The sequence below is a fragment of the Pleurodeles waltl genome, chromosome 5 (genome assembly GCF_031143425.1).
Source record: "Pleurodeles waltl isolate 20211129_DDA chromosome 5, aPleWal1.hap1.20221129, whole genome shotgun sequence".
In the NCBI taxonomy this organism is placed as follows: Eukaryota; Metazoa; Chordata; class Amphibia; order Caudata; family Salamandridae; genus Pleurodeles; species Pleurodeles waltl.
In genome coordinates, this window is record NC_090444.1 from 1,859,080,572 (window position 1) to 1,859,094,362 (window position 13,791).

General features: G+C 45.9%; 1 protein-coding gene across 1 annotated transcript in view; it reads right to left on the bottom strand.

Moving 5' to 3' along the window:
- LOC138297170 (solute carrier family 22 member 7-like) overlaps positions 1–13,791 on the bottom strand; it is a 182,454-nt gene that overhangs the window by 89,515 nt on the left and 79,148 nt on the right. The window contains exons 6-7 of the mRNA XM_069236663.1: positions 3,781–3,890; positions 3,459–3,673 (exon numbers count right to left, since the gene is read on the bottom strand). Coding sequence (XP_069092764.1) covers positions 3,459–3,673; positions 3,781–3,890 — 325 coding nt within the window. The remainder of the gene's footprint in view (positions 1–3,458; positions 3,674–3,780; positions 3,891–13,791) is intronic.

Consider the following 13,791-nt stretch of genomic DNA (forward strand, 5'->3'; position numbering starts at 1 on the left):
CTAATTTTTTACAGGTTGACTTATTAAATATTGAGAGAAACCGTGTGTTTGAAAACTAAAAATGCCTTGTCTGGGCGCACCAGAGATCTGCACACGCGTGTTCAGTTTTCGGTCACAGGCAGTCGTCACCGGGTGACTGCACACTGACTGTCACCAGCGGAAAGAAAGAGACTAGAATTAAAGCCGTTTGGAAGTCTGAGCGACTAAAAATGGAATCACCAGGCTGTCTGCGCTGACGCGAAGCGCTTGAAGCCCCGTTTATTTCACCTCTCAGAAAGTGACGCCTTGAGCTGCTGAGATATTAAAGAGCTAAAATCCCCTGCACAGCTGTGTGCAAACCTATGTCTGTAGGAGCGGATACAAAGTACATTGTACCCGCAATGCACCTTTCATTTTGTGAAGGCCGGAAAAACCCAAAGTGCAATAGTATTAACATTAAAAGTTTTGTGTTAAAAACAATGAGGCCAGCTGCGACCCCACACGTTCATGACTTGTGTAGAGGTAAGTGCTCAAGTAAAGTTTACTCATGTTGGCGCATGTGGATCGCTCCCTGTGGACAAGACATTACCTCGTCTAATGCGCAGCATGTGCATGTTGTGAGGGTTGGCAGGGAGGGGCCCCGAAAGGGAAAGCGCTTGTTCTGTTGCTAGCACGGATGCATTTGCAATGTGACTTGATTTACTACAGACTCGGGCATTTTGTTAAACAAAGCAGTATTTATGAAGTTGGTACCTTACTGATATGCTCCTCTGTAGGACTTTGACATGGAGTAAAGCGCTATCCACATCAGCAGCGCCCACCTCCTAGCTGAACACTTCCTTGACATTAAGGGGGCGTCCTTCCCATGCGCTCATGGGGTCGGGGGCGCTCAGAGAAACAACAAGCTGTGCGAGTCATTTATTTAAATCTTCCATAGTTGTGATGCAATGGCTGGAAAAGGCGAGGCGCAAAGAAAACACGTTTATAGTTTTGCTCGCGCTATCATAGCTGGAACGGATGTAAGTGTTTACCGAAAAGTTATGAGGGAGGGAGGGGCTCCGTTAATCTCAAATCAAAGACGCCAAGGTATTGAACGATTTCGGTCATGCCTACGGACTTTAAACACGGCCTACGCGGGAATTGGGAAAAGGTAGAATTTTATTTTTGCCACAACAAGTTTGTTCTCAGCGCAGGGCTCTAACGCGCCGGACACCCCCCCCCCCAATTGCTGGTCGTGGGTAGACGCAAAAAGAAGGCTTGTCACTGGCGATCACCAGAGAGAATGAGGGTCCTGTACTTCAGTGCTCTCCACTGAGCCTGCTTTACCCCTCCTTCCTCGGCTTCCACAGCTTCCTGAGTGGTTCTCCGGCGGCATGGGATCCCTTTGTGTCATCCATTTGCACCTTCTTAGTTCCCATGCTGTGGGACTTCTGTGCACACTGCCTGGTCTTCTGAGGGCTCTCCGAGTTGCTGAGAGCCCCTTCTGTCTCCCCCTCCTGGGAAGAGGCCATCAGGCCCCTCCTGGTCCCGGGCAGCACCATTTTCCGCTAACCGCAAACTTTGCGTGTGTCAAGGCTTGTTGGCAGAATCCAGCGACGAGAACCAGATTGAAATCTTCCATACAGAGTGGAACATCATCTGCACCAACCAGGAACCTGCATCCATCTTCTTGAGTGCAGTACTGACTGTTCTTCTTCACTGGTGGTTCTTCTTTTGCACCTTCATCCGGGTTAGCACGGGCTCCTGTTCTCCCTGGACTCTTCAGTACTTCTTGGACTTGGTCCCCTTCTTCCACAAGTGTTCAGGTCCAGGATTACATCGTTGGTGTCTTGCAGTCTCTTCTGGATCTTGCATAATCTTCTATCAAGTGTTTTTGTGTGTTCTAGGAAACTTATTGTGATTTACTCCTTCTTCTTTCCTGGGCTCTGGGTGGGTTCTATTACTTACCTTTGGTGGTTTTTACACTCCCAGCGCCCCTCTACATACTACACTTTCCCATTCCACTATTTCAGTATATGGTTTGTGTTCCCCTAGGACCATTGCTATCTATTGTGATTTTCACTATTTGCACTGTTTCTGTACTGTTTTAACAGCTATTACTGCATTCTAGTGTATATACTGTGTATGGTACTTACCTCCTAAGGGAGTATTGTCTCTAAGGATTTTTGGCATTTGTGTCACCAAAATAAAGTACCTTTATTTTTGTAAGACTACGTATGTTTCTTTCATGTGTGTAAGTACTGTGTGACTACAGTGGTATTGCATGAGCTTTGCATGTCTCCTTGATAAGCCTCAGCTGCTCAGCTACCCTTAGACAGCCTGGCTTCTAGACACTGACTATATTTTACTAATAAGGGATAACTGAACCTGGTATGAGGTGTAAGAACCTTTTGTACCCACTACAAACCAGGCCAGCCTCCTACACATTGCAACCTTTTATGTTAAACTATTTGAGTGCTCTTTGTGTCTAAGCACTAGTTTTACTTTTAATCTTTAAAAAATAATTGCCACTTTTAGATTTATTATAACTATCACAGAAAAGAATATTCATATCTCAGAAATATTATATATTTTTTGTTGTTTTGGTGTCATTTTACTCATAAAAATATTTCTTATTTTTATAAATTGGTGTTTGATTTTCATATTGTGTTGTGTCTTACTTATTTAATGTATTGGTGTTTTTAAATACTTTACACACCTGTCTCCTAAGTTAAGCCTGCCCGCTCGTTGCCAGCTACGAAGGGTTGAACAAGGGAATCATTTATTAAGACCTTGACTAGACCTTATATTGTGATTGTGGCCTTAATTCTAGTGGCGGGTACATATGAACCCTACTAGTAAACTATGGGTGTTCATAGGCGTGTGTGTCCATGGAGTTGTGGTTAATATGTGTCTGTGTGAAGGAGGATGTATTGAGTTGGGACAATAGGAATAATGATTGAGGAGATGTTGAGTTGAGCAGTTACATATTTGAATAATTGTTGGAAAATTAGAGAAAACAGGCCAATTTTATTTTATTCTTTATTGTCTTTCTGGACTGATTTTCTAGTTATAGGCAGCATGGTTATTTCTAACACTATTCCTTCAAGAAACAAATTGTGATAATGGATATTGAGTATATGGGTTAGATTATGGATATTGAAGACGAGAGAGAAGAAAGTAAATCTATGAAATGAGAAAAGAAAATCCAAAGTCCACAAGTTTCTCTGGATTCTGAAAAGGGGAAGTCTGTATGGAAAATTTGTGTTCTAAAGTGAGTGGTTCATTCAGAAAATTAGTATTTTAGAAAAGTTTGTGGGATTAAATTTACCTCCGTGTTTGTTCCCATCCCCTGTCCAAGTATCCTACATTACCTTCAAATAATTTGCAAGAATGTTATCTGTTTTTTTATCTATTGAACACTATGTAATACATGTTAATAGGAAAATTAATTTGAAAAAAGGTACTTAACCAAAAATATGCTCTTCAAAGATACTCACAGACTGGAATCATAATATTTATGCCAATGCAGAAGCCAGTGATCAACAGGCTCCATGCCAGTGCATGACGTCGACCGGCCTTTTTCAAGAAGATGTACAAGCCCAGTTTGAATGGTATTTCAATGGCTCCATAGAGGAACTGGGTCATGTAGATGTCAAGCTTAAAGCCTGTGATGTTGAAACTGATTCCATAGTAGGAGAATGAAGCACCAAACCTACAAGAGAAGTGACAAGCAATCACATGGAATAAGCTGGGCCCCTCTACTGCATCATAATACAAGGCATAATCACACATTTTAAAGAATAAAAATAATTTCTTTACCATGCACATGTTACACAGATGGAGACTTTCCTCAGGACTGGAGTTCGGAATAAGTCTATGAATGAGTAATGTTTACCAGTGTTCTCCTCTTCTGCTACCTTACTGAGTACCTGAGAACAATGAAGTACATTAAAAGGTCAGAGGCTGTGTGGTATTTAGTAAATAAAATACCATTTGTCTACAGAGCACTGTCTGCACCTCAACTTTGTGTTCACTGGTTATGGTTTGATGACTGGTTTAATCTTTCCCTTTACTTTGCAGGATGCATGCCAACATGATCATGCCGGAGTCAAAACTTTACTGTCAAACCACGTTATTAAATGAGCTGCCAAGTCCTATGATACATACCCAAGCTTGCTACAACAGGTTTCACACATCACTCAGGGCTTTTCCATCACAGCTGATCTTACTTTTATTTATAACGTCCTTTATTGAAATGATCACTTTTTAAACGTATATAAATGAGTTCAGTAGTTCTCTGTTAGTACTAACATGCTAGTTACTGAGAAATCCTGAACTTGACCAGTTCTCACTGGTATGACATGTTGCAATATGCAGTCAGAGCTTGCAAAAACCTGGCTAAAGGGTCAAGGTACACTTACGCCTGTAAATAAAGATTTTAACTTTGAAAAAGTTAACGATTTGACTGCCAGTGCTTTCCATGTGTTATTCAAATCTGAAATAGATAATGGGAGTCACAGCCAAGAATTTCAAACTTTGGAAATGCTTCTACACATTAGTGTTGTTTGATAGGAGGTATAACTTGTCTGCTCTCTGCCTACCTAATGGACCTGAGACAAGTCTTATGTTGGTAAAAAATCTTACTGTTGTGTTCAAGGTGGAAAAACAACAGCTGCACTGCTCAGTATGAACAGCAGCAGACTGCATAGGACGATGTGACCAAAATATGCCTTGTGGACACTGTAGTGGCCCAAGGTTTACCAAGAACCATTCTACCCTTGCGGTCACCTTGCCAGAACTCAGAATACCTCCTCACTGAAGCCTTCCTTCCCTCACCAGTCATCATCCTGCCCCAATCCATACACTACCAAGTAAAATTGTCAGTATCAACACCTATCCATTCCTATAGGGTCACAGAGATTTTTGCTTCAGTCACCTGCTGTAGGAGGCTGGCCTGACTTATAGTGGGTACCTGATGGTACTTACACCTTGTGCCAGGTCCAGTTATCCCTTATTAGTAGATTAGTAGTGTTCTTGCAGCTTCGGCTGATAGAGGTAGCTATAGCAGAGCAGCTTAGGCTGAACTAGGAGGCATGCAAAACTCCTTCTATACCACTTATATCATATAGCACTATATCACAAGAATCACAATACTCAGAGTTACTAAAAATAAAGGTACTTTATTTTAGTGACAATGTGTCAGAAATATCTCAGAGGATATACTCCCTTAGGAGGTAAGTAAAATACACCAAATATACCAAATATACACACAAACCAAAATCAGGTAAGTAAACAGTTAGAAAAAGTAGTGCAAATACTGTAGAACACAATAGGATGCAATAGGCCTAGGGGCAACACAAACCATATACTAAGAAAGTGGAATGCGAACCACTTATGGACCCCAGGCCTAGTGTAGTGTATAGAGGCTTGCTGGGAATGTAAGAAAACACTAAGGGTGTCCAAGATATCCCACCCCAAGACCCTGAAAAGTAGGAGTAAAGTTACCCTACTTCCCCAGAAATACACTAAAGTCGTGATAGGAGATTCTGCTAGACCACAACTGACTGCAAAGCACGGAAGACGGATTCCTGGACCTGAGGACGTGTAAAGGAAGGGGACCAAGTCCAAGAGTCAAGAAAGTGTCCAGGGGGGGCAGGAACCCACTAAACCCCAGATGAAGGTGCAAAATGGCTGCCTCTGGGTGGAAGAAGCTGAAGATTCTGCAACAACAGAAGATGCCAGGAACTTCTCCTTTACACAGAAGATGTCTCACGGTGAGCTGGAGGATGCAGTGGTGTTTCCATGCAGAAAGACTGCAAACAAGCCTTGCTAGCTGCAAAGGTTGCGGTTAAAGAAAATGGGTGCTGCCTGGGCCCAGGAAGGACCAGAAGGTCACCCCTTGGAAGAAGAGACAGAAGTGGTGCTCAGCAATACAGAGAGCCCATGCAGAAGGAGACAGCATCCGCAGAAGTACTTGAACATGGGTTCAAGACTACTGAGCATGGCAGTCATCTCAGCACTACAAAGGAGGGTCCCACGAAGCCGGTGATCAACTCAGCGAGTTGAGCAATGCAGCATGGAGTGCTGGGGACCTGGGCTGTGCTGTGCACAAAGGATTCCTTGCAAAAGTGCACAGAAGCCCTAGCAGCTGCAGTTCATGCAGTATACAGGATTACTGTCTGGCGTGTGGAGGCAAGGACTTACCTCCATCAAATTTGGACAGAAGGACCACTGGACTGTCGGGGTCACTTGGATCCAGCTCCTGTGTTCCAGGGACCACGCTCGTCACAATGAGTTGGGACCCAGAGGACCGGTGAAGCAGAAGTTTGGTGCCTGCGTTAGCAGGGGGAAGATTCTGTTGACACACAGGAGATTTCTTCTTCGCTTCCAGTTCAGGGTGAAGGCAGACAGCCCTCAGAGCATGCACCACCAGGAAACAGTCGAGAAAGCCGGCAGGATTAGGCGCTACAATGTTGCTGATAGTTGTCTTGCTACTTTGTTGCGGTTTTGCAGGTGTCCTGGAGCAGTCAGTGGTCGATCCTTGGCAGAAGTCGAAGAGGGAGATGCAGAGAAACTCTGGTGAGCTCTTGCATTCGTTATCTGATGAGAATCCCACATGAGAGACCCTAAATAGCCCTTAGAGGAGGATTGGCCACCTAGCCAGGTAAGCACCTGTTAGGAGGGGTCTCTGACATCACCTGCTGGCACTGGCCACTCAGAGGCCTCCAGTGTGCCCTCACACCTCTGCATTCAAGATGGCAGAGGTCTGGGACACACTGGAGGAGCTCTGGGCACCACCCCTGGGGTGGTGATGGATAGGGGAGTGGTCACTCCACCTTCCTTTGTCCAGTATCGCCCCAGAGCAGGGGCTGGGGGATCACTGAACCGGTGTAGACTGGTTTATGCAAGGAGGGCACCATCTGTGCCCTTCAAAGCATTCCCAGAGGCCAGGAGAGGCTACTCCTCTCAGGCCCTTCACACCTATTTCCAAAGGGAGAGGGTGTAACACCCTCTCTCAGAGGAAATCCTTTGTTCTTCCTGGGACTGGGCTGCCTAGACCCCAGGAGGGCAGAAGCCTATCTGTGGGTTGGCAGCAGCGGTAGCTGCAGTGAAAACCCCAGAGAGCTAGTTTGGCAGTACCCGGGGTCCATGCTGGAGCCCTGGGGATGCATGGGATTGGCACATCAATACCAGATTTGGCATGGGGGGACAAATCCATGATCTTCGACATGTTACATGGCCAAATTCGGAGATACCATTGTGAAGCTACATATAGGTATTGACCTATATGTAGTGCACACGTGTAATGGTGTCCCCGCACTCACAAAGTCCAGGGAAATTGCCCTGAACTATGTGGGGCACCTTGGCCAGTGCCAGTGTGCCCTCACACTTAGTAACTTTGCACCTAACCTTCACTAAGTGAGGGTTAGACATATAGGTGACTTATAAGTTACTTAATGTGGACGTTATTTCACTCAGACTGCAGTGGCAGTCCTGTGTAAGAATTGTCTGAGCCTCTTATGGGTGGCAAAAGAAATGCTGCAGCCCATAGGGATCTCCTGGAACCCCAATTCCCTGGGTACCTCAGTACCATATATTAGGGAATTATAAGGGTGCTCCAGTGTGCCAATCAGAATTGGTAAAAATGGTCACTAGCCTACAGTTACAATTTTAAAAGCAGAGAGATCATAAGCACTGAGATTCTGGTTAGCAGAGTCTAAGTGACACAGTTAGGCACCACACAGGGAACACATTTAGGCCACAAACTATGAGCACTGGGGTCCTGGCTAGCAGGATCCCAGTGAGACAGGCAAAAACAAACTGACACACAAGTAAAAATGGGGGTAACATGCCAGGCAAGTTGGTACTTTCCTACAGAACCTCACTGAATGTTTGTGAATATCCCTTTCTCCATTCTCCCTCACTTAAGTGCCTGGCGCTCCACCCTTCAGTCACAAGAATGCAGTGAATTCAATTCCACTGGCTCGGAATGTCCCAAATGCATTCCAGAAGTATCAACAGGTAGACTTTCACTGCACACAGAGCCTTACTACTACACACAAGCTACACATTCGTAGCAAGCACACATACCCACACATATGTGAAATGTTACTACAAAGGTCTAGAAGTCACACAGACTACTCTTTTGGTGTTGACACTTAGAGCCACTCTGCTGGCCTTCTAAGCACTTCTTTAGCATTCACAAATGCCCTTACTTTTCATTTTTCCTATTTTTCCTATTACAGGTGGTAATAGGCCACACTTTGTTACTCAGAGTATCTCTGGGGTACAGATGATTGCAACTTTGTGCAGCTTCACTGACCCCCCCTCTCAATTCTTACGATTGTCAGATCCCTGATTGCCACTGCTCATTGATCTCCTGTAAGCCATTGACCAATTTTTGCTGACTTCAGCCCTCTGAGATTATAAAACCTTTTCTGCCATCTTTCACAGACAAACTCATGGTCACCCATCTAACTCTAATTCCCTCTGCCAAGTTTCAGTCCCTATGCCCTCTGATCCATTCCCAGACCATTGTGAAAGCATTAGACAACAGGGGGCATGGTGAAACACGTCACGTTGGTACACGTGGAAGAGCGTGCCAATGTATTGACACACAAAGCAGAAAGGGAACTAAGAGGATGGTGTGAGGAGAAACTAGTGGGAAAAGGAGAAAGTTAACATAGATCACTGAAGAGAGGAGGGTGTGAACGAAAACCCGAGGAATGAGGAGAATGAAGAGGGAAACCAGAGGAACAGGAACGAAGGAAGTAAGACTGGAGAAGACAACCGACCAAGAACACCCAGGAGGGATGCTGAGGCCCGCCACGTCACTGGAGGGGCATGGGTGTCACAGGCACGCGATCGCTTATGCGACCGGTTTCAGGGTTGGGCACAGGAAAAAAAAGGGAAAGATGAGGCTGGAGAAGGGGGGCATAGAGACATAGTTGGCACTATCCTAATACCACATATTGATACAAAATCGAGTGTTATACAGGAAGACAGTGACACTAGGGTGATCCCAAAGTTCTTGACACAACTCTCAGGTGGTCCCTCTCCTCCCCCCATGGTACCTGCGGTTACATTGCATGCCCCTAAGAAAAGAAAAAAATAAAGATACAAAACACAATTAGACAGCACTTATCTTAAACGGGGCCTTTGTTTTCTTTTCTCCCCATGATCCCGGGTGACGATGTGTTTTGAGGGAGGTGGCCCAGTCCAGTATTGAATGAAAGAGACAGCACATAGGGAAGCGAAAGAAAGAGAGAAACTGGAAAACCTAAAAACCTTGAACTCTTCCAAGAAGAAGACTGGACTCCATTATTGATTTATTTTTTTCTTCTCGTTTTTGTTGTTGTTGACGGCCCCAGCAATAAACGCCACGGTCATACCCCAGGTACTGTTCTCCCTGTGTTCCTACTACAATACCATTTTGTATTCTCTAAATAGTGATTTCCTAAAATTTGCTATTTAGAGAATGCAAGATAGGATTTTGTTACATTTGGCCCCTAGTCTTCCTGCTACTGATCTGATTCATTCCTTCTCCTCTTTCATCTGGCCATAATACCCCTAGCCCTAGTCCTCCAAGTCCTTCTCCTTGTCAACCTAGTTCTGCAGTAACTCATCTTCTTAACCTTGATCTTCCATGTTCTGTTCACCCTGTTCATGGTAACATCAGCTATCCATCATATCTCACAGGATAACAGTCCTGGCTTTTTATTCATTTTGCATGCTCTGAGCTTTCAGCAAATATTTACCATAAGTTCTATAAGTGGACTGAAAAAGATTTAGGTTTCTAGCATGATTATACAAACTTTACAGAATGATTACCTTAATGCACGCGGCCTAGAATCATCTATGTATCGTTCGTTCCTGTTCTCAGTCTACTTTCTTTTCCTACTGTTCCTTCTATGCCTTCTGGTGTAGATACTTGTCCTGGTAGTATTCCACGTTCTCCTTTTATGGGATGTTTTGGTCCTCCTAGTCTTCCTTCTAGACCGCATTCCCCAGTTACCATAGCCCTTGTTTCAGGAATATGGTGGTACTAACTCTAGTCCTTCCTTGCTTTGTTCTTCCTGGCACTAACCGGGCCTGGCCCTTCCTTACATATGCTTTTCCTAAACTTCCTGGTCCTGATCCTACTGACCCTCCCCACCCTGATTCCGCTTGTCTGCTGAAACCTTCTCCACATGGCCCTTTGTCTTGGTCCACCTAGGTCTTCACTTCTGCGCCTCCTGGTTGAGGGTCATTGGAATGCTCCTGGCCTCTTGGACCTGACCAGGTCATCTTGGCCCTACTCTTGTCCCCTTGGTCTTCCTGGCTCTTGTTGTCTTGGTGCCCCAGATCTCCATTGCCCTGGTCCTGCTGCCCCAGTTCCTGGTCCTCTGTTCGCTCTGTAACCTAGACCTTTGTCTCCTTGCTAAGGACCCTTGGTCCTCCTAGCCTGGTTTCTGCTTATCCTAATCGTTCTAGTCTGCCTAATTCATCTCCATCTGCTCCTTGGACCTAAAAGACCTAGGGCCATATTTATACTTTTTGACGCAAAACTGCGCTAATGCAGTTTTGCGTCAAAAAATTTAACGCGGGCTAACCCCAATCCAACGCGCCAGCCGGGCGTCATATTTATGGAATGATGCTAGCCGGCGCTGCTGCCTGGTGAGCGTAAAAAGAAATGACAGGAACCGGGCAGCGCTGGCGTAGGGAATAATGGGGGTTGTGCATAAAAAAATGGTGCAAGTCAGGTTAGAGTGAAAAATTTTGACGCTAACCTGACTCGCGTCATTTTATGACGCACAACCACCATGGAAATGACTCCTGTCTTAGCAAAGACAGGAGTCATGCCCCACTGCCCAATGGCCATGCCCAGGGGACTTCTGTCCCCTGAGCATGGCCATTGGGCACAGTGGCATGTAGGGGGGCCCAAGTTAGGCCCCCCTATGCCACTTAAAAATAAATAAAAAAATACTTACCTCTACTTACCTGTACTTACCTGAGATGGGTCCCCCCATCCATGGGTGTCCTCTAGGGGAGGGCGAGGGTGGCAGGGGGTGTCCCTGGGGGCATGGGAGGGCACCTCTGGGCTCCTTCCGAGCCCACAGATCCCTGAACGCCTGCCCTGACCAGGCGTTAAAAAATGACGCAAATGCGGCTGCGCGTCATTTTTTAAGGCCAGCCCCCTCCCGTGCGTCATTTGTGCACGGGAGTTTAAATAAGGCGCAAAGCCTTAGAGTCATTTTTAGTGTGGAAACACCTACCCTGCATCTCATTAACGTAAGGTAGGTGTCCACGCTAAAAAATGATGCAAACTCCAAGAATTTTGACGCTAGACGGGTCTAGCTTCAAAGTATAAATATGGAGTTAGCTTTGCGTCGGATTTGCGTAAAAAAAAACGACGCAAATCCGGCGCAAACAGAGTATAAATATGCCCCGTAGGGTCACATGTATCGAATGTTTTTGCATGTTGCAAGAATGATGGATATCCTGTGTGCCGAAATATAAATCCCATTATTTCTAGGGGTGGGTAAAGAATTCCGCTCCGCCGGAGGCGTTCACAGAGTTTTCCAAAAAACTCCACAAAGTAACACGGAACTGAGTTTTTTTTCTCGATCTCACTCGCCAACATTAAGTTGGTGAGCGCAAGCGAAAGAAATTGCTAAGTTGGCCAGCAAGAGCAAGATTTCTGAATGTGAGCTGTTGTGGTAGGCTGTGCCTGCTTGTGGTGAGAAAGCTGCCGCTGGCGTTGAGGTAGCTGCCACTCATGTAGAAAATCTACTAGAGCAGCAAACTGACGTTAGCCTCTCTGGTGTTGAGTGTGATGCCATTCGCACTAATTGTACAGCGCAGGAGAAACTCCTGTGCTGAAAATCAGTGCGAGTAGCACGTTTCCCAAACTCTGTTGCTCACGGAACTCCACGTTTTGCAGCAGAGTATTTTTTGGCACTTGGCAGAGTTCCACGTAGCAGAGATCCGTGAACTCTGCCCAGGCCTAATTATTTCCTATGGGATTCACTTTTCGGGGGACGGGATATCTATCACCGTGGTGATGAGTAACCCGTCTGCCGAAATCTAAATCAGGCCCTTAGTCTTTCTGCTTTTCTGCTTCATTTCATATTCTGAGCTCTACTACTGAGGTCCTTGTCTCTCAGATCTGCTCAGCCACTTCCCGGTTCCCTTGTTCTCAATCCTACTAGTCCTCCTTGCTCAGGTTCAAGGCACTACCCCTCTCATCTTCCATGCTTTTATCTCATCCCCTGGTACTACTGACCAGAGCCCTTATGCTATTGCTTTTTCTGGGCCTCTTTGAAATGGCCCTGATACTCCTGGCCCTGGTCCTCCTGCTGGTTGTCCACATGGTTCTACACCAGCTGGTTTTGGGCCTCATTATCCTGGTCCATCTAAGTTTTAGCATCCTATTCCTCATATACCTGCCCATCCTGTTCCTAGCCCGAAGGCCAGTTCCCCCGGGCTGTGGTCACTCTGGTTATAATCTTCCTTATCCTGATCTTTCATTTCCGCCTCACCCAGGGCCTCCTGGTCCTGGAATACAATGTTCTGGTCCACCTTGCCCTGATCTTTGTGGTTGCCCTGGCTGTAGGAGGCTGGCCTGGCTTATAGTGGGTACCTTGTGGTACTTACACCGTGTGCCAGGTCCAGTTATCCCTTATTAGTAGAATAGAGGTGTTTCTAGCTGCTTAGGCTGATAGAAGGTAGCTATGGCAAAGCAGCTTAGGCTGAACTAGGAGACATGGAAAGCTTCTACTATACCACTTATATCATATAGCACAATATCATAAGAAAACACAATACTCAGAGTTACAAAAAATAAAGGTACTTTATTTTTATGACAATATGCCAAAAGTATCTCAGAGAGTACCCTCTCTTAGAAGGTAAGTAATATAGACAAGTTATATGTACACAAACCCAAAACAGGTAAGTAACAGTAAGAAAGTAGTGCAAACAATGTAGAATCACAATAGGATGCAATAGGTAAACATAGGTCTAGGGGCAACACAAACCATATACTCCAAAAGTGGAATGCGAATCACAAATGGACCCCAGACCTATGGGAGATTGTAGAGGGTCGCTGGGACTGTGAGAAAACAGTAAGGGTGTCCAAAATACCCCACCCCAAGACCCTTAAAAGTAGGAGTAAAGTTACCCTACTTCCCCAGAAAGACAGAATAGTCGTGATAGGGGGATTCTGCAAGAACCACAAGCACCAGCAAAACACTGAAGACGGATTCCTGGACGTGAGGACCTGCAAGGCAAGGGGACCAAGTCCAAGAGTCGCGATAGTGTCCGGGGGGGGGCAGGAGCTCAGGGAACCCCGGATGAAGGTGCAAAAGGGCTGCCTCTGGGTGGAAGAAGCCAAAGATTCTGCAACAACGAAATGGGCTAGGAACTTCTCCTTTGGAAGGAAGATGTCCCACGGCGTGGTGGATGTTGCAGAAGTGTTTCCACGCAGAAATACCGCAAACAAGCCTTGCTAGTTGCAAGGGTTGCGGTAGAGGTTTTTGGGTGCTGCTGAGGACCAGGAAGGACCAGGATGTTGCCCCTTGGAGGAGGAGACAGAGGTGGTTTTCAGCAACTCAGAGAGCCCCCACAGAAGCATGCACCACCCGCAGAAGTACCGGAGCAGGCACTTAGAAGATTTGTGCAACTGGAGGCACAAAAGGAGGGTCCCACGATGTCGGAGTCCAACTCAGAGGGTTGAGCACTGCATGACAGAGTGCTGGGGAGCCAGGCTAGGCTGTGCACAAAGGAATCCTTGGAGAAGTGCACAGAAGCTGGAGCAGCTGCAAATCACGCAGTACACAGGTTTGCAGTCTG